At 39.2% G+C, this 21,977-nt stretch overlaps 1 protein-coding gene across 1 annotated transcript in view; it reads right to left on the reverse strand.

Annotated features, from left to right (window-relative positions):
- Nucleotides 1–21,977, reverse strand: part of COL9A1 (collagen type IX alpha 1 chain) — a 132,439-nt gene that overhangs the window by 40,525 nt on the left and 69,937 nt on the right. Inside the window, exons 23-24 of the mRNA XM_082252047.1 lie at nt 6,467–6,520; nt 5,855–5,926 (exon numbers count right to left, since the gene is read on the reverse strand). Of these exons, the coding sequence (XP_082108173.1) occupies nt 5,855–5,926; nt 6,467–6,520 (126 nt within the window). The remainder of the gene's footprint in view (nt 1–5,854; nt 5,927–6,466; nt 6,521–21,977) is intronic.

The following is a 21,977-nucleotide window of genomic DNA, read 5'->3' on the forward strand; positions in this document are numbered from 1 at the left end:
GGAGTTTAAAATTTATGGGAGGCAAAAACCAGATTGGGACTCTGAAATTACCTACAGAAATATCTGTAAACAGATAGATGCAGATGAGAAAGAAAAAAATACCCAGAGTCAGAAATCATCAGAAATGTGCCAAAAATTTATAAAACCTGGAACCTTTAAAGAGATACTAATTAATAAGGAGGACCTTTCTTTATCAGAGCTTTAAAGGTTTTTACACTCACACCTTCAGGATAGATGCAGCACTGATCTGTTTCAGGAACTGATGAATGCAAAGCAACAGGATAAAGAAACTCTGCAACAGTTTGTTTACAGGATCATGGGACTAAAGCAAAAAGTATTGTGGTCCTCTCAACAAGTGGGTGCTGCTATTATTTATGATAAAAACTTGATACAAGAAGTATTTCTTCACACATTATACCAGGGGTTAAGTGAAACATACAGTGGCAGCCGCTCCATTAATGGCGCAGGGGCGCCATCCCCCTAATCCATGCGCCCTGACCCTAATCTACATGCAGGGAACCCGACGCATGAATTTTAATGTTTTTTTTTTTGGAAGCATATGATTAGTGCCTGAGGCTCTAATTGGCTTCAAAAAGGGGCTTGGGGTGCAGAGCACACCAAGTTGTGTGACAATAGAGAATTAATATTCGCTAATGTTTTCCTGCTTATCCTCCTAAGACCCCATTGGCCATGAATCCTAAGTCCCGATTGGACAGGAGGAGAACCCCATAGACCCCATTGGCTGGGAGGAGAAGCGGGAGGGGGGGCCTAGCGGGTGAGCAAAGTGGCGATCAAGCGACAGGGGGAGGGGGTCGTAGCCCCCCCCCCAAGAAAACTGAGCACCCGTCACCACTGGAAACATATAGTAATATTCTAAGTGGTATCAAACCATACACTTTAGATTTATCAGTCACTGATGATTCTATACTAGAGAAAGTTACCAAAGCAGCCCAAGTAGAAGCAAGGAGGCAAGTCAAGCAGAGTGGCATAGTTAGGTCCAAATTATCCATGACACATGTCACACAGGCACAGGAAACAGAAAAGACTAGAGACTATGGCAATACCACTCATGCTTCACTTGTAGAATTAACTATGCAGTTTGCTGCCCTTGCAAAAAATTTAAATTTTTAATGTGGGCAAGTGCAGTGAAAAGTGTGAAGAGTAAGGTCCAGCAGGTTTGCCAGATCATAAAAGCAGGAATATGCAGAGATGTAAGCCATGCATGAACCACGAAAAAGAAAAATGTAAGCATTGCTTTAACTGTAGACAAGAATACAGCCTGCAGTATTGCTATCAAAGAGGACACACAAAACACTGTTGCTCACTTCCTTTTTAAGTTTATTGTGTTGAGCAGAAATGGATCACATTACACAGATGATTACTTTCTTTATAGTGGCATTGTAGACCACAGGGAATAGCACATCAATTTGTGTTAGCGTGTTACCAGAACTAACATATAAGATACTAACAGAGAAGGTGAATGACAAAATAAACACAAAACTGAACAAAGATAGCAGAAACAAAGTGTGACTAACCTGTCTCTGTCAGGTTTTTATTGTCTGTTCCCCACTGAAGAGTAGGGATGATCGAATGGTTCGGGTCGACAATCGGTTCGACCCGAACATTGACTGTTCGAGGTTCAGCCGAATTTAGAACTTTTTGCTGAAAAAGTTCAGAATTCGGCAACCAGAACCGACCAAAATGCAATGGGACAGGAAATGGGCTTTAAAAGCCCATGATTGGACCAGAACCATTAGCAAAAGCCAATTGAGGGGGCAGGAGAATGCTAGGAATGTGATTGGAGTGACTAGGGGTCCCTAGGCCAATCATTAGTGAATACGCCCCCCGCCAAATTCCTAGCATTGTAATACAGGGACATGGAAGAGAGTGGAAGCAGTTCTGTTAATTTTACTTTAAAAGTGTCATTTAGCATTTATTAGTGTGAGGAAAGGGATATCTAGTGTAGTTAGGGTGCTCTTTTACACTTTAGTTAGATGCAAAAATTTAGTTTCTGTAGGGAAAGTGTTAAGTGCCAGGGTGACCGTAATGTAGTGTAGGGTGAACTGACTGCTATGGCAGGGTGACCAAACCCTTCCATTTCAGGGTGACCGTAGTGTAGTTTAGGGTGAACTGACACTGACTGCTATGGCAGGGTGACCAAACCCTTCCATATCAGGGTGACCGCTATAGAGAAAAGCTAGTTTCTCTGAAGTCACTTTCGCTGCAGTAATATGGCTTCTCACCGGTCAGCTTGCTTTTTTGGCTGCAGGCGTCTATAGGGATTTTTTGAGCACATGTTTGGAGTCAGGCATGACATCTGAACATGGGGGTATATATACACACCCATGTATTTATATATACACCTGCACATATATAGGTGTGAAAGGAGCAGAAAACACTACTTGCGTTAATGAAATAATTAACACCAATATAGTTACGCTCCTATCACACCTATATATGTGTATGTGTAAAATACATATAAGTGTGTGTGTATATATATATCCCTATACAGAAGTTCAGATGTTTTGCCTGCCACCAAAGAACCCAAAAAAATGCCCAAAAAAACGCTAGCGTAAAAAAAAAAAACGCCCAGGTTTGTTGTTGCCGGCATTTTTTTGGAGTTTTTGGAGGCAGGCAAAACATCTGAACTTATGTATAGTGGTATATATACACACATACTTATATGTATTTTACACTTACACATATATAGGTGTTATAGGAGCGGAGCCATATTAGTGTAAATTATTTCATTAGCGCAAGCATATATTTCTGCTACTATCACACCTATATATGTCTAGGTGTATATATACATATAAGTATGTGTGTATATATACCCATATACAGAAGTTCAGATGTTTTGCCTGCCACCAAAGAACCCAAAAAAATGCCCAAAAAAACGCTAGCGTAAAAAAAAAAAACGCCCAGGTATGTTGTTGCAGGCATTTTTTGGGGGTTTTTGGAGGCAGGCAAAACATCTGAACTTGTGTATATGGGTATATATACACACATACTTATATGTATATATACCCCTAGACATATATAGGTGTGATAGTAGCAGAAATATATGCTTGCGCTAATGAAATCATTTACGCTAATATGGCTCCGCTCCTATAACACCTATATATGTGTAAGTGTAAAATACATATAAGTATGTGTGTATATATACCACTATACACAAGTTCAGATGTTTTGCCTGCCTCCAAAAACCCCCAAAAAATGCCTGCAACAACACACCTGGGCGTTTTTTTTTTTTGGCACTAGCGTTTTTTTGGGCATTTTTTTGGGTTCTTTGGAGGCAGGCAAAACATCTGAACTTCTGTATAGTGGTATATATACACACATACTTATATGTATTTTACACTTACACAAATATAGGTGTTATAGGAGCGGAGCCATATTAGTGTAAATGATTACATTAGCGCAAGCATATATTTCTGCTACTATCACACCTATACTGTATATGTCTAGGTGTATATATACATATAAGTATGTGTGTATATATACCCGTATACACAAGTTCAGATGTTTTGCCTGCCTCAAAAGACCCCAAAAAATGCCCAAAAAACGCCTGCTACTAAACCGGCAAGGTGTGAAAAGAGAGAAGCCACTATCCTGTTCTATAAGTGACCTAATACAAACAATCTTTTTTTTATGGTTCTGGACATGCTACAGAGCTGAAACTTCACATGTACACTTTTTAGACCCCCCCCCCAGATACTAAATCCAAAGACATTTTTCTTTAATTTTTTCAATAATTGGCTCTCTATCAAAAATGACAAATTTTAAGAACTTTTTTTTTGCGATTAATAATTCCTGGGGTATGACCCAGAACCCTAGGCACTTTTTAGGGGCATTTATTGGGTTTTAGGGCTTCAAAATGGTGTTTTTTGATTACCGAAGTTCGGGTCCCATTGATTTCAATGGGGTTCTGAAATCCGGGCCGAACTTTCGGGAAGTTCGGATGTTCTGGCCGAACCGAACTTTTGAAAAGTTCGATCATCCCTACTGAAGAGATTTACATCCTCTATTTGTTCTGGTTACCCTTGTCACTAGGACTGAAAGGAATGGAAACTCTAAAATTTTGAGTTTCTAGCAGAAAAGAATAAAGAGGAAGTCTTCCAGTGTGCCCATATGTTCTAAGTGCTTTGCAATTCCACCTAGCAGCACTGGGGTCATCAGTTTGAATCCAACCAATGCACTACCTGCCTGGAGTTTGCATGTTCTTCCCGTGCCTGCGTGGGTTTCCTCTGGGTATTCCAGTTTCCTCCCACATTCCACAGCCATGCTGGAAGGTTAATTGGCTCCTGTCAAAATTGGCCCTAGTATGTATAAGTATGAATGTTAGTTAGGGACCTTAGATTGTAAGCTCCATGAAGTGCTGAATAAATTGGCAGTGCTATATAAGTACCTGCAATTAATACATTTAATAATTAATCTAACTTTGGAGAGATTACCTCTCACTTCCTGTTATAGCTACAGGACAGGAAGTGAGGGCATATTTACTGAATTGGATACAGGTGGCTATATTTCAATCAGTGTATGGCCAACTTATTTCTATTGAAAATGGAAAATAAATGGACTTTAGCTATACTTTGGGCACAAAGACTATACACCAGTGGCCAAAGCCAATTTACTAAAGCAGTTAAAAATGTTCTTGTGTGAATATTAACTTGAATTATCTTGTAAGCATTTTTTTTTTTGTTTATTTATTTATCTGCACAAAGCTGGATGTTCAAAGTAAACAGGAATTTGCTTTTCACAATAAATTAGGTAAATATCTATAATTTATTGTGTGAAGATTCTCAACTCCCTTAGTGAACCATCCCAATGTGTGAGCTATTAAAATTCCATTTAAATAAAAGCTATTTTTTGAACTGAATGGAGATGCAGTTCTCATTTTTTAAAAAAAAAAGGATTTTAAAAGTAATTTTACTGTTCCAAGACTTGTGCACTACATTTGTGACCTAACGTGGTAAATAATCATGGACACTAAGGAACAAATAATCTTCTGTGTTTGTACCAGGGGTGTACAGCTATACTAATATCTCAAACTATTTACCACTAGGATGCCATTAAATTCAAAAATCATCTTCATCATATAAAATGATTCATTAAGATTAAGAATCAGAATGGGATCTTGTAAGTGTCCCATGCTGCATTTTCGTTATGTACTTCATAGCTGGAAGAAACTATATTGTTATGCCCACTGTTATCATTATCTCTGCATAATTTGCCAATGTTCCATGTCTATCTCAATTATGCATTTCTAGCCAAAAAGTGCTGCTTCTCATTTTCTTAATTACATGTCCTTACTGTTACCTGCTGTCTAGCCAGCAGGAATAAGCTCCTTTGATATAAAGTCAAATGTCAGTATTGTACTGCAAAGATGTCATGGTTTTTACAAAAAAAAGAATCAATTTACAATTAGCATCAACTACACAGGATACTGCTTACTGTTAGAAAAATAAAGATTATTTCGTTTTGGTTAGTTTTGGCTCAGCCTGCTTTTGACTTTTCAAACCAGGGACACTGCTGGTGAGCTCTCATGAACAGGTCACCTGGTCAGGTCAGGTCACCTGGTATGGCCATTGTGGTACGTGAAATAAATTAATTAATTTCACACATTTTCAAACATATTTTACATAACTAAGAATGAAGCAGAAGGAGTAAGATTTATTTTACTGCGGAAGAAGAGAGACTCTTTAAAATTGTGTGAAAGCCAGTGTGAAGTCATCTCCAGGTTATTCAATGAGACATATAAGACCCCAGGGGATTCATTGAGCTTTATTTTGCAGTTATGTCTTCGGACTATTTAGGCTTTCTTATCAATGTGTATGTTTTGTGTAACACTCACCCTGTCACCTTTAAGTCCAGGAAGACCAGGGGGTCCTGGCAAGCCTAAGAATCCGGGATCTCCTCTAGAACCCTTAAAAAGAAATCACATATTGGAATTCAGCAAACAGTATATACAAGTTGAGTGCATATACTGTGGTATTATAGATGAGATGTAAATTGAATTACTTTCAATAAAGCAAATCCAAAATAAAGGAGACTGAAATATTTATTCTGTGTTTCCCTTGTGAGATAAACCCCAACTCCCCACCCCTCTTCCCAAACCATGATTTACATTCCTCCCAACAGCGCATTCTTTCACAAAGGTCTGTGTATATGCCCTTCTGTTGCTGCTGTGCTATGTAAATAGTGGCTAGTCTGCAGTGAATGAGGCTATTCATAGCTATGCTCATTAGATCCAGACATAGAACATCTTTTACTTTTCTGTCCGTAACTACATTTGCTTCCTGAAAAAAGATTCTTAGAGTTTCTCTATAAGATTTGAATATAATAACATTGTCAGTATATAAGAGTGTGTGCATGTGTGTAATAGATCATGGTAAGATAATAGAATATTATATAGTATAGTGTAGATCCTTGATCAAGTAGGTAGGCATTTGAAAATGTGACTTACTTGTTTTCCAGGTGGTCCAGGTGGACCAATGGGACCTGGCTCTCCTCTGTCACCCTTAAAAAAGAAAAGTCAAATATTATAGAATGCATGCTATGAATAGGTATACATGCAAGGAATGCGTTATTACATTTGAAACATTTTAGCATTTACATACAATGCTGTATATTGACACGGAAATTATTTGAATGGTGTGTCAACTATAATGCACCAAATAATTTCCAATATAATCTACCATAGAAAACCCAAAGGGCTTTCTAACACTATGTATTCAAATAAAATGAACATTTAGTCATTTCAATACAATGTCATTTACATTAGCCTGTAATTAATTACAGCCAGTTCTTGAGCCTTGTATGACTTGAAGAGTGCTTTTTCATTAATGGACATTTGGTGCTGCACTGGATCATTTAAGTTAATTTAACTGTATTTAAATGACATTCTCAGACTTATTAAATAAGGGCCAGTACAATGTTCAAAGTGCAAATCAGAATCAATATTTTACAAATCTCAATGCTGCAAAGCACTTTCTTCATTCCATACCAAAATGTTGTGCATCTTTTCACAAAATCCAATTTAATATATATATGTTTATCCTTAGATGTATTTTACAGAGATATCTGGAAGATATAAAAATGCATCCTGAGAAAATAACTACGTTTGTTTTCTATAACCTCCATAAACTTCCTATTCACATTCAAATTACTTAACCTGTGAAACAGGAAGAGCACAAACATGGGCGTGCGCACAGGATGTGCCAGGTGTGCCTGGGCACACCCTAATCACCTTGTGTGGCGCATATTCCCCCAGTTTAAACCCCTGATATTTCAGCAAACTCCCCTAATGGGGCTCCAAAAAATTTGTAAAAAAAAAAAAAATAATAAAATTGTAAAAAAGAAAATAATAAAATAAAAACTACCTACACCACCTACTGCCCTACTTATACCAATCTCTGCCCTATTGACACCATCCACTGCCCTACTGATACCAATCTCTGCCCTATTGACACCATCCACTGCCATGCTGACACCAATCTCTGCCATACTGACACCATCCACTGCCCTACTGACACCAATGTCTGCCCTACTGACACCAACCACTGCCCTACTGACACCAATGTCTGCCCTACTGACACCATCCACTGCTCTACTGACACCAATGTCTGCCCTACTGACACCATCCACTGCCATACTGACACCATCCACTGCCCTACTGACACAAATCTCTGCCCTACTGACACCATCCACTGCCCTACTGACACCAATCTCTGCCATACTGACACCATCCACTGCCCTACTGACACCAATGTCTGCCCTACTGACACCATCCACTGCCCTACTGACACCATCCACTGCCCTACTGACACCAATGTCTGCCCTACTGACACCATCCACTGCCCTACTGACATCATCCGCTGCCCTACGGACACTAATCTCTGCCCTACTGACACCATCCATGGCCCTACTGACACCATCCTCTGCTCTATTGATACCCTCAGTTTACTGTATATACAAATGCATGTGTTTGAGCTTTGAGTGAGGTGCACAACCTAATGCAATAGGCTGTGCACACCTATGAGCACAAAGCAGAGCAACATTTGACTATTTAGTAATCATCAATCACAGAGAAATGTGTAAGCAGCATATTCAAATTATCTATTAGAAAATAGAATGTTACATACAGTAAAGATACTTTACTCAATTGAACTGTGCTCATGTTGTAATTCTAGCAGGAGGTAGAGTTGTTGTTTTTAAATGCACGTTGTTTGACAGTGGTTAGAATGGTTTGTCATCTAAAATATATAGGATAGCTTGTTATGGTGAAACTAATAGCAAGTTTGGGATGATCAGGGATGGAAATTGCATGTGTCCTTTTTTAAGTTTAGGAGTTTTAAAAAACAAATAAAGGTAAAGCCTAAATAAGAGGCTAAACCTATAACTAAAATATGACTTTTTTTAAAGTTCTTTCTTAAACTTAAGCAGTACAGTAGTTGTAGTTTTTAAATTTACCTAATGTTTCACAATAATTTTCCTTTCATTTGCTTTATTGCTTCTCATATGAGTTGTCCTGTTCTCATATATTTGTCATTGCTACATAGCTATACAGTACTCTTATAAAGTTACAAAGTTCATTGGTTGAACAAGATGGACTTGTGTCCTTTTTCAGCCAGACTAACTATGTAACTAACATGGTATGCAATTGTAATGACAGCAGAACTCTATAGGGGAGGGTTTAAAAAAACTTCAATCTTAATCTATTTATAAAATAGACAGTTATTTTACATTTAACCACTTCCCGCCCACCCAGCGTCAAATGACGGCAGAGCGGTGCGGCTCTTGTTCTGGGACGCCGTCATATGATGGCGCACCAGAACAGCCTCTCTCGTGTGCCTGCGGGGCATGCAGTGCGGCGATCGTGGCCGCACGGCGATCGTGGCAGCCAATGACTTGGCTCTTTACCCAAGTGGTCGGCTATGTCCAATCACAGACAGTCACATGTAAATGAGGAAGTGCCGTTTATTGGCTCTCCTTGCCTCACACTGTCAGAGTGTGTGGCGAGGAGAGCCGATCAGCAGCTCCTCCTCAAAGGGGAACCTGGGAAAGGTAATCAGGGCAGTGCCCTGATTACAGAAAGGCTAAAAAACAGTGCCCACCATCAGTGCCCACAATCAGTGCCCATAGTGTTGCCAGTCAGTGCCTGCTCATCTGTGCTGCCCATCAGTGTCCATCAGTGCCGCCCATCAGTGCCCATCAGTGCCGCCCGTCAGTGCTCATCAGTGCTGCCCATCAGTGCCCCCTATCAGTGCCCATCAGTGCCGCCTATCAGTGCTCATTAGTGCCACCTATCAGTGCCCATCAGTGCAGCATATTAGTACCTTCTCATCAGTGCCCATAAGTGCCACCTCATCAGTGCCCATAAGTGCCAACTCATCAGCGCCCATCAGTGCCGCCTATCAGTGCTCATTAGTGCCACCTATCAGTGCCCATCAGTGCAGCATATTAGTACCTTCTCATCAGTGCCCATAAGTGCCACCTCATCAGTGCCCATAAGTGCCAACTCATCAGTGCCCATCAGTGCATCAAATCAGTGCCCATCAGTGCTGCCTCATCAGTGCACATCAGTGATGGAGAAAATTTACTTATTTTCAAAATTTACTCACAGAAAATAAGAAAAACTTATTTTTTCAAAATTTTCTGTCTTTTTTCTTTTTTTTGTAAGAAATAAAAAACCCAGCAGTGATTACATACCACCAAAAGAAAGCTCTATTTGTGTGAAAAAATTATACCAATTTCATATGGGTAAAGTGTAGCATGACCGCGCAATTGTCATTCAAAGTGTGACAGCGCCGAAAGCTGAAAATTGGCCTGGGCAGGAAGGGGGTGAAAGTGCACTGTATTGAGGTTGTTAAAATGACAATGGCTGGGTAGTGGCATTACTTTTTGAATGCATTGCAAGGCTACTAGTTTACTTTTTTCATAGCAGATCAAATTATTTGTGATTTCAATAGTAGGAGAAATTATCAATGTCAGCTGCAAATGTCACACCTTATCTTGAAATGAAAGTCTGCAGTGAAGCAGGTTTAAATTGCCAACTTCTGAAATCTGTTAAGACCTTTATTAGGTAATTATTAGGACCTTTGATTAGGTAAATAAATAATCAAGGCTCTTTATGTACCCAGAATTATCAGATGTTGATTTTGTGACATTGACAGGTATATTTGGATCAAGGAACAAGCTGTTTCCAGATTGATTACTGGGATACAAGTTATCAGCCATATTCTCACGAATATGCAGCTTGAGTATAAAAGCAATCATATTCATGAAAATAATACTGAAAAAAATTAGTTAATCAGATTAATATAATAATAGCTAACCGTATTCTATGGTCAAACTATTGTTAGCTACAATACAAACCGGGCTGTGTTTGCCATGGTGGCAACTGGAGGCCTGTGCCTAGGAAAGCAGGGAAAGGGGAGGACAGCACCAAGCCTCCACCTACAAACTAGTATATATTTTCCAATTTTGTTTCACCTGACATTTGCAGCTACTTTTAGCAGGAAAACTGTAGGGGAGGGCATTGCAAGGGTTATTTTTAATCAGAAGATTTACTATAGTTCAGGAAACATGAAGCCATCTTGTAAATGGGTGTTAGGTCTTTAGGTTCTGCCCTTTGAATATCAAGAAATAGGCCAGTCAGTTATTTTACCAGGGTTTTGGTGTAATTTAAGGGTCGGTGGGATAATTAGTAGGAGTCATCGCCGTAAGTGTTTTCTCCAGAGCAAGCCCCACGTTAGTATTGGCATCATGACTTACTGTGCCACGTTATGTGGTAACCATATACATACCTGCCAACTGTCCCGTTTTTCCTGGGACAATCCCGGCAAATAGGAGCCTGTCCCGGGTAATTTACATTGTCCCTGTTAATCAGGGACAATGTAAATCATTTAAAAATTTTTTTTTTTTTTTTTTTTATTTTGTGCCACACAGTGTCACTCTCACCCCAGCTAGGTGTTGTAGTTCTGGCAGCAGGTTGTCTCTCTCTCTGTGCCCACTCACTCTTCCTGTCTGTCACAAATTTAACGTGTCACCGGAGGCAGGGTGTCAGCATGGTGCACTTTCCAAAATCCGCCAGCAGGGGGAGGCAGAGCCCCTTCCGACAAGCTGGAGGCCTCACACTCCATTAATTACTACTATTAATAATGTTTTTTATAGATATAATTTTTACACCTGTTAATTGATGCATATATATAGTTTTCTAGCTCTAGATAAATGTGTGTACATATCCGTGTATGTGTATGTGTGTGCATATATGCATATATATATATATATATATATATATATTGCTCAAAAAAATGAAAACAGACCTCAATCCTCAATGGGAAAAATCTCATGCTGGATATCTATACTGGTATGGACTTGGTATGTGTTAGGATAATATGGACTGGGTAATGTGTTAGGATCTATACTGGTATGGACTATAATGATATGGACTCTGTAATGTATTAGGATGGTATGGACTGGGTAATGTGTTAGGATCTATACTGGTGTGAACTGGGTAATGTGTTAGGATCTATACTGGTATGGACTCAGGTAATGTGTTAGGATGATATGGACTGGGTAATGTGTTAGGGTCTATACTGGTATGGACTGGGTAATGTGTTAGGATCTATACTGGTATGGACTGGGTAATGTGTTAGGATCTATACTGATATGGACTGGGTAATGTGTAGGATGGTATGGCCTGGGTAATGTGTTAGGATCTATACTGGTATGGACTGGGTAATGTGTAGGATGGTATGGACTGGGTAATGTGTTAAAATCTATACTGGTATGGACTGGGTAATGTGTTAGGATCTATACTGGTATGGACTGGGTAATGTGTAGGATGGTATGGACTGGGTAATGTGTTAGAATCTATACTGGTATGGACTGGGTAAGGTGTTAGGATCTATACTGGTATGGACTGGGTAATGTGTTAGGAAGGAAAGGATGCCACATTGTTTTATGTAAATGAAAATTATCACCCTACAGAGGGCTAAATTCAAAGGCAGGTGAATAAAGTTTGAAATGTGCTCAGGTGTGACCATACAAAAAATTTAATATGTAAATATAAATAAAGTGCAAGGTGTAAATAAGTACAATAAAACCTAATTATACCAGATAGTATAATCATACTTATTTACACCTTGCACTTTATTTATATTTACATGTTACATTTTTTTTGTACAGTCACACCTGAGCATATTTCACATTTTGGAATTGCAGGGAATTGTGATGAGAATTTTAAACTTTAGGCAGAAGTAGTGCAGCTGAATGGGAGAATTATTCCAACTCTGCTACTTTGGCCTCAAGTTTTCAATTCCCTTTTCAATTTCCTGTAATTCTCTCTTTATGAAGTAGACCCTATAATCTGATAAGTAGGCAGAGATTAATTATGCAGAGTGGGCGGAGCTTCAGGGAAGTGGGTGTGGTAAGTAATTGATAGCTGCCCTGCAAAGTGTCCCTGGAAAGTTTTTTCAAATGTTGGCAACTATGCATATATCGGCAAATTACTTTATAGCTAACTGGCTTAGAACAGCGGGATCAGTTACTCTTAAACAGGATCCTGTCTGAACACCTAAGCATTGGTGAACACCCCTACCCATAAAAAAAGGAACGGACTTATGTTGGAAATTGTGTACAAGCCACTTTGTTGGGAGACTTTAGGACTGTTTGCTAAAATGTTTTATTAGGTAAAATTCTTGTAATGTAACTCAAAATTGACTGGAAATTCAGGGGTTGATATACTAAAACTGGAGAGAGCAAAATCTGGTGCAACCGTGCATGGTAGCCAATAAGCTTCTAACTTCAGCTTGTTTAGTAAAGCATCAGATTTTGCACTCTCCAGTTTTAGTAAAACAACTCCTCTGTGTCTGTATGAGCTAGGATGAAGAGAAAGTGAGATAACTCATATCTCACAATAAGTATCGAAGGTGCCTAGCATCTTTCCAGTCTGTTTGTGTAGAGAGGGCTGGAGTAATCAAATCTATTCTGTGACCTTTTGTGTGAGTATTGGGTGCTGAGCATCCCAATCCTTGCCTGGACTATTGGTACTGTGAGGGATTGTACTTTGGAAGCCCCAATATTCAGGAGCTGCAATAAGTCTCTGTGTGGGTACAGGGAGAGAGAAACATCCTGTGGACCGCAAAGGTTATCTTGAGGGAAATTGCGCTCAACTCTAGGCACTGTACCTGTGTTGATGTGAAAGAGACAGTGGTAGTAGTTGACCTTAGGCCTTCTTAATCTGGGCAGAACCCTGCAGCCACAGATGTAGTCTTATCATGTCAGCCATTAAGGGGAACTGGCCACTTGGTCTACAATCTTTCTTTTCTCTTGTATGGTACCCCCTACAGTTGATAGATATAAAGTAGAGCTCATGCTGCCTCTCATAGCACATTCTATCATTAGTGTCTACTAAAATAATCACCAGACATTAGAATAAGCGCTTGTAGAAAAGGGTGTCATTATTCAGGTGTGTCTAGAGCATCCTCAAAAAGTCACTCGCTAATGAATAGCAGGTGAGTAAGCGCTCCTCTGGCCAAACAAAAAGTCATATAAGTCCAAGGGAGACAATTGCATGAGGATGGTAAGAGAGAAAGGACAAATACATTTGCCGGCATTGGAATCCCCTCAAAGGCATCCTCTTTTATTTGTTACATCATGATGTTGAAATATGGCTCTGAACACAGATTCAAAGTGCTGTCTGTTCCTGTACTATTTGTTTATCTTATTGAGAATGAATGCTGTTTTTCCAATAACTTTACACGTAAGCAATGTACTGTATATGCTCTAGTAACATGGAATGTTTCCCTCAGAAATTCTGGCAGTATCTATGGTCAACTGCATTTGTTATTGCTTAACCTACTTGGCGGTATTCCAGAGTGTGGCTCGGGGTTAATTTTCAGTACCAAAAGGGGTAACCCCGAGCCACACTCAGATTACTCCACAATGTTACTCACCTTCCCTGCGATCCCTGGCGTCCTCCCTGCCGTACTCCCCGACATCCTCACAGTCTCTCCCAGCTCTGTGCATGGCCAATTGCCGGCACTTTCCTTCCGGTTCCCTTCCCTGCGAGCGTTGAACGACAATGGTGTCCAGAAAGCATTTTTTTTGCGCAAAAGCGCTTTTAGATGAACTGGAAAACAGTGACAGCGAAACAGAGTTACTTGAAGAACTGAGCGATAGCGATTAGTGGGAAAATTTGTCATCAGGTACGGAAAGTGACGACAGCGACGATTCTGATGTCTCTTTCTGGCACAAAGCTTGTGGAATTTGGGAAGTATATCAAATGATTCTTCACAAATTCCAGCAGAGCGATGTGCCAGAAAGAGACATCAGAATCATCACTGTCGTCACTTTCCGTACCTGATGACGAATTTTCCAACAAATCGCTATCGCTCAGTTCTTCAAGTAACTCTGTTTCGCTGTCGCTGTTTTCCAGTTCGTCTAAAAGCACTTTTGCGCAAAAAGAAAGCTTTTTGGACACCATGGTCGTTCTCAATTTTCCAGGCACAAAGAACACAGGCAGGGTACTGGAAAAGTCACCAGGGGAAATCCTGTGGTAAAATAGCATGATACAGTGTAATCCGTTAGGATCACAACTTTATATCATGTCATTTAGTGTATTTACATTTTTGAAATTGCCGCCGGTTCCACCCCATGTCGCAACGATCAAAGGGAAGGGAACCAGAAGACAGGTGCCGGCATCAGCCGAGCACACAGCAGGAGCACAGTGGGAGGTAGGCGGGGGAGGACAGCGGGGGATCGCCGGGTAAGGTGAGTTTTAAAATGTACAGAACAGATTTCCGTGCAAAATAATAGTACCGATTTCAGCACCTAAAATCTGAAATAATCAGACCGCCAGGGGGGTGATAGTATATAATTCAGCTTTTGCAAGTGATGCATGTATACAGTACATATATTACATTTCCAAATTCTCTTTTTGTAATTTTATAATCTTCTAGTGCGCTTTAGTCATCTTAGCTATGTGTCTGTTAGTGTTCTCTAGTTTGCTATCCATAAATTGTGTCATCTTAGCCCCTTGCTGCATGCATGTTTTTGAGCAAGGTGTGCTATAGATATCATTCTGTGTTAAGGTTATTTTATTCCTGGTTTTAAGGGCCTGATAGTAGATGCTGGATGTTTTATTAATTATCTGAGGCAACTTCCGACACATGGTCTTCTCCCCTGGCCTTTTTCCCTATAAGAATACAAACTGTAATACCTATCATGTCCTTAGGCATTAGGACCTAGGAATCTGGATTGCTGCAAGAACCTAACCTCCTGGAAGACCTCCTTGAAGATAATGGCTGCCATAAAGTGCTACTTTTGGGCCTAAAGGAATCAGATTGTAGTGGTCCCCCTCCTGGAGTTGGCAAGAACCCAACCAGAATGTCTGTTTGTGGCATAGGCACCGCAGCTAGGAAAATTCATGTTTTTCTAAGCCATGCCCCATGGGCAGTGTTGGAAAAGCTGGATTTCAGACTGTCTGTAGGCACCATTGTCTCCTCTCCACCAGCATCAGCAGGCCAATCTCACAGATTACAGGAGTGGCACAGAGAATGTGACCTGTTGCACACTTGCTGTGTATTTCTATTTATTCCTCTTTCAGTCATGTAATGATTACATGAATGCAAGATAGATCAACAAACATACTTAGCAGGCAGTGGTCAGGCAAAACATAAGTTTATACTCATACAATAAAAGTATGAGAATGGGCTGCCCTAACTCAATGTGCGTTACATGCATTTTTGCACTGCAATGCAGTAAATGGGCACTCTACTGTTGGGGAATGAAAGGTATTGAAAGATAATTAACAGGCTCTTTTTTTACTAAGGCAGAAAACCACTGCTCTATAGGGCATTACATGACTGCTGTACAAATTATTATGATATGAATGGTTCTTATGATTTACTTTAACTGACCACTGCACTCTGGGTTTTAAATGACATACTCCTTAGTTCTGCACTCTAAATATATTATATACTCCTGACCACTGCACTTTTTATATTGTGCAACAGTTTCTGGTTCCTCCGTAGTCACTATGTTAAAGCGTTAGTTCCTCCTGAAGTAGGCTGAGTGCAGAAAAGCACATGTAATGGAAGAGTCACATTTTTTACTAATGATCGTGCTGAGGTTTGTAGGTGTCAAATAGAGTCCCACTTGTGCACAATAATTAAAGCACATTTTTTGCAGGTACAAGGATGGTGCCATTTATTGCATATGCACAGTGAGTCAGCTTAAGTTTTAAGCCCCCCTCAACATTAGCTGAATTTGGTCACACCCATATTTTACTGTGGTGCACTGCACCTCATTATTTTACTCTGGGTGCCTAGGGGTAAACCCCCCATCTGCAGACAGGAGGTCCGGTCCTTGAGAAAGGGGGTACCTACATCCCCAACATGTTGGGTTCTCTTTCCTCCTCTTTTGACCAGCGTCTGGTTCTGCTTTCCTTTCCTTTTTTTCAGTACCAAATTCCTTTTCTGGTCATAAGCTGCAGTATTACTAAATGGCGCTACTATTACCTATACACATACTATATGCATTATTTTTGGGTATAGATTGGAAAAGTGGACCAAATACATTTTCTCTATTATGTTTGATGTGATATGACATACTTGGATACTTGTACCTATTATATAATGGTGTTTATACCCTGAATACAGCTTTATTGCATAATCATACTTCTTATGTGGTGTGCTTACTCCTTATACTTAAAATTGACACACACTGTGCTCCCTCACCCTCTTTCCAATTTTTCTATTCAATAAAAGCTAAAAAAAAAACCCTCAAAGTGATTGGAGCCCATCATTCTGAACATCCAGGAAAAAACAACTACCTGAGAAGAATGTGCCTTGCCAATTACCTGGCAAACAAGTGGGCCTGGGGCAATCTTAATGCAATAGATGGTGAGCTGAAGGTCAATATTTACCTTTATTTATTAAAAGTGTTTCACCGTAGCATTACATATCCATAACTAAAATGTGAATATCCATAAATAAAAGTAAAATCACATAGGGATTCTAGCATTTTTGTAAAACTAATAATGCATGTTTCTGCAATTTGAAGATGTATTTTAAATGTATTTTGTTAAACTAAAATGAGTACTTATTTGTTGGGTTTGAAATCTATAATAAAGGAAAAACCAAGTTATGTAGTTTTATGTAAGCCATTATAGACAGATAGAATATGTAGTTTATTTTTTCCTAGATACATTTAAATAAAAATATGTAAATGTGAAAAACATAATGTTTTTAACTGAATTGTGTGCTAATGTTTTAAAAACCTCAAATTTATGTAGGCTTGTAAGTATACATGAGGAAAGCCATATTTTTTGTTAAATATCCTTGATGTGCTTTATATTTAGCAGTTAAGCACAATGATTTTTTTATGTCAGTAATAGCCAATAGGTCAGCTTTGGTTCATACGGATAACTGAACTAAGTACAAATTTTAAAGCACGATCTGTAATCTGTAACCATTTTAACTCAGGCAGTAATTTAGAAAAATGCTGATTGCACTGGCATATTATAGACATATCTTGCACACATGCAGTACATGTGTGCAAGAAGACGACAATGTCATATTGAAAGTCACTTTTTATGTAAATAATGTAATAATCAAAATCTGCACCTAATGGAAATATTAATTTCCCTGCAAGCCGCCTGTCTTCCTAAGTATTATCATTAATAATTCCCTTCTTGATAGATTTAGTCCTACAAAGAGTTGTCCAGCTGTTTTAGGTCAAGAAGAACCTACACTTCAAACTCATTATGAAAAGTTTAATTTGCTTAGCAGCAACAAACATGGGGCCATGACTTGGTTTGATATAATGCTGAAATAAATCAGAATGTTTCTAACAGATGGTGGTATAGGAATAGCACTGCAATGAGTAAACACCGACATATGTGCTTTATGATAAATAGATGACATATGCATTAAAATGGTATATGATATCCCTGGGTTTGGGTATATATATTTAAGCTTTCCATGCACATATACGAAACAAATATACTTGTCATCGTTATCTTTTTTTCTGTTTGTGATTTTCAATACATAGGTCAGTAGCCCATAATCAGATCTAGATCTTTTTTTTGAGGGGATGGAGGGGGTGTTGAGGATCCTCTTACCATGGAGTAAATGTATAGTGGTTTTGTATACATTTGATTTAATTATTTTGGTAAGGATTAAAATATTGTAACATTGTTTTATATTCTCCGCTTCATGCTTAGCTCCTATTGAAAAAAGCCTGTTTATAGCACACAATAGTTCAAGCCAAATATTACACACCCAACTAAGTGAGTCAGCCTAGTGACCCCCCCCCCCCTTCTCTATAAGCCTACTTCTCTCTAGATATGTACAAGGTTTCAATCAAAAACAAAGGGTTAGAAACCACACACTGCTCTAGGTGTAAATGCCTTCAAAAATCCTCATAGTAACAGCACAGGTGCAGGGTGCAGGCTCAATGTGCAAGCCATATAGAACAAAAAGTGTGTCTGGACAGCCGCACTCCAATGCACATATTTATTGAGAAGAGGAACAAATACCACAGCATACAGACGTACGGATCAAAGACATCTAGCACGTTTCACACTACTAACAGTGCTTAATCATAGCTATAGTGTTCACAACTAAAAACAAGTTATATAGAGATAACATTTTACAGATAATCTTTTCTTATCTCTATATAACTTGTTTTTAGTCATGCACACTATAGCTATGATTAAGCACTGTTAGCAGTGTGAAACGCGTCAGTAATCTTTGATCCGTACCTCTGTATGCTGTGGTATTTTATCCTCTTCTCAATAAATATTTGCATTGGAGTGCGGCTGTCCAGACATACTTTTTGTTCTATATAGAGACAAAGGGTTCATTGGGAATTGAATAGTGAGTATGTGAATGTCTCCTAGTAAACTTTTACTCAATACCTTACTGACTTACTAACTAACATATCAGCATGGATGTCACACCACTTTCTCAAACGAAATCTTTCTAAAACAACACCGGTATTATTTCTTCCCCACTGCTCGACCTCCTCCCTGAGTTTTTCATCAAGATCAATATTACATCTAATAGTTTATCCCCTCATGCCAGGGTGCCAGGTGTAATCCTAGATTCTGGCTTGTTCTTTTAGCCTCAAATCTAATCACTGTCAAAAACTTGTAGACTTCACATCTGTAACATCTTTAAATTTGGCCCTTTTTAACTAATGAAACTACCAAGCTACTCATTCACTTTCTTGTTATTTCTCGCCTTTACTATGGCAACTCCCTTCTGATAGACCTACCTCTTTATAGGCTATGCCCTCTTCAGTCTATCATGAATACTGCTGCCAGACTCATCTACCTTACCAGCCTCTCAGTCTCTGCCAATCTCTCCACTGGATTCCGGTCACCCAGCGAACTAAAGACAAAATACTAACAACAAAATACAAAGTGATTCACAACTCTACCCCAAACTACATCACCAATCTTGTCTCCAAATAGTAGGCAAACTGTCCTCTCCGCTCCTCCCAAGACCTCCTACTCTCTAGTCCCCTTGTCTCCTCCTCCCATGCTCATTTCCAGGACTTCTTCAGAGACTCTCCCACCCTCTGGAATTCTCTACCTCAATCTATCTGGAGAGTCCCTACTCTGGCCACCTTTAAGCAATCCCAGGAAGCTCATCTCTTCAGGGAAGCCTGTCCTGGCTCCACCTCACAACTGAACTTTGAATTCTTCTATCAGCTCATTCCTTTTGTACCATCATTGTAATTGCACTGTCTCCCTTTATATACAATCCTGTATAATAATAGTAATAACTTATTGGCTTAATGAATAAAGGGAAGCTGTGTTCACTTCAAATAATGTTATTTAACTTTGCCTGCAAAAGACTGAGTTTTTAAATTAAACTGTATTTATAATGCAAAAAGAGAGTAATCATTTTGATAAAAGAACAGTTTCTACTTCTTCGGCAAGTCAACTACAAAGTTTGTGAAGTGAAAAAGAACTTCTGCTTTGTATTCTCTTTAGAAAATAGATAACCTTTGATTGGTAAAAATTATACTATCTCATGTACTGTATAGTAATACCCTTGGCAGATGGCTTGTTTATCCCCGTGATAAGAGGGCTGCAGGCAAGCAGAACTTCTCCTACATTAATTTATTAAGTATTAGCCAGGAGCTTTGAATGGAATGGAAGGATATGTACTCCCCTATCAAAACTGAAGATAAGTGCTGATCACCACTGTTTTCCCCAAAAGATGGTGTGGGAATGCAACTTATTAGCCGAACAGTTTTAGTGATTTCTAATAAATGAGTACATTGAATACAATTTGATAGTGCATCTTCCTGAATCCCATCCTTTTGTTAATATAATACTCTATACTATATTATTAAATTGCGATACAGAGTTGCTTCTCTCTTTTACCTTTAACCCTAAACTTTTTTTATCCAACAGATGAACCTAAGGCCTCATTCACACGGGCGAACCATAGCATACACCCGTGTGACGGCCTTCTTTGATCTCGCTGGGATGCACAGGTGTTCTGTGCATTTTCAAGCAGGCAATCCCATTCATGTCAATTGACATGAATGGAACTGCCTGCAGGGGATGCAAGGAACACCTGTGCATGGGGCCGGGACAAGGGGTGGGGGAAGGAGGGGCAGCTGCCCCTTGTCCAGCAAATTACTGTAGGAAATAAGGATGCTGTATGTTTTACCTGCTCACTCAGGAGGGCTGATTGTGTGCCTTCCTGCTGTGCTGCTTTCTCCTCACCTCTTGTTTGCCCTCCTCTTGCTGTATGCCCTTTTTCTGCTTTTGCATCAGTCATTACTGATGTTAAGGCCGGGTCCTTTCTGTTCAGGGTGGAGCACAGGGAGACTGATAAACATTCCTCTGATGTTTACTGACCTCCCCCAAATCATACTCAGTAGTTTCATGTTCATTAATAAACTGAAGGAGCTCAACAAACACAAGAGGCATGTTTAAAATGTCCTGCAGTTTGTGAATGAACAGAAGAGCTCTGTGTTCAGTAGTAAATGCAGAGCAGGGGAAAAAGAGATTGAGGACTCTCTTTCCCCACTTGTAAGGGGAAACATCAGGAGCCTGTTTAGACTCCTGATATTTCTTCAAAGAGGACCTGTCACAACCGAACTTCATAATGTCACCAAGGCACTTGATGTCCCCTAGTGACATCCCACTGATGTTAAGTTATGTTCCTTGTGCTGATTTTTTTTTTTTTTTATTTTGGCTGCCCATGGGCTTTTATCTAAAAAAAATAAAATGAAGCATAACATTAAAATAAAATAATTACACATTCCCACCCCCATACACACACACATGCACACAAATTTTTTTTTTTTTTAAATCAGTACCATTGTCTTGAGATGAAAAATGAAAAGGAGGGTCTAGCAGAGAAAGGGTTAAACTATAACAATAGTAATACTACTAAAATACTAATCGCCCTAATATCTACACTGTATTTAAAATATTATTTTTATTTATTGCACTTACATGGTTAAAGGTTCACAAGATCCATTTCTCCAATGTGGCAGAGGGTTATAAGCTTACAGGTAAATTACCAGGGCAGGTAACCAAAATAACCCGATTTCAAATTCTCACAACAGCTTGTGTTTGGCACAAGTGTATAATAACACAGCACCCATAGGCAATGGGCTAGTGTTTTTAAAGAGTGTGCCTTTTTGGACAACCACCTCATGAAACAACTATGCAGTACTAAAGACAATATGAGCTACTACTAAAATAGCTAAGGTTCTAAAAATGAACAATCCTTTGGTTAAGGGGAAATTCATGGCAGATAAAGGAATAATGTTTTTATTTGAGTTCTGTTGGCATTTTGGTTTACTCAACAGTAAAAAATCAACGATTTTGGAACCTTCAATTTAAATCTGTACTGAAAGCTGGATAAAGTAGTGAGTTCCTGACACCACTATGTGCCTGAACGCTGCATATAATTATTCAATATTAAACCAGACAC

Source organism: Pelophylax lessonae (genome assembly GCF_965119305.1).
Source record: "Pelophylax lessonae genome assembly, chromosome: 3".
Classification (NCBI taxonomy): domain Eukaryota; kingdom Metazoa; phylum Chordata; class Amphibia; order Anura; family Ranidae; genus Pelophylax; species Pelophylax lessonae.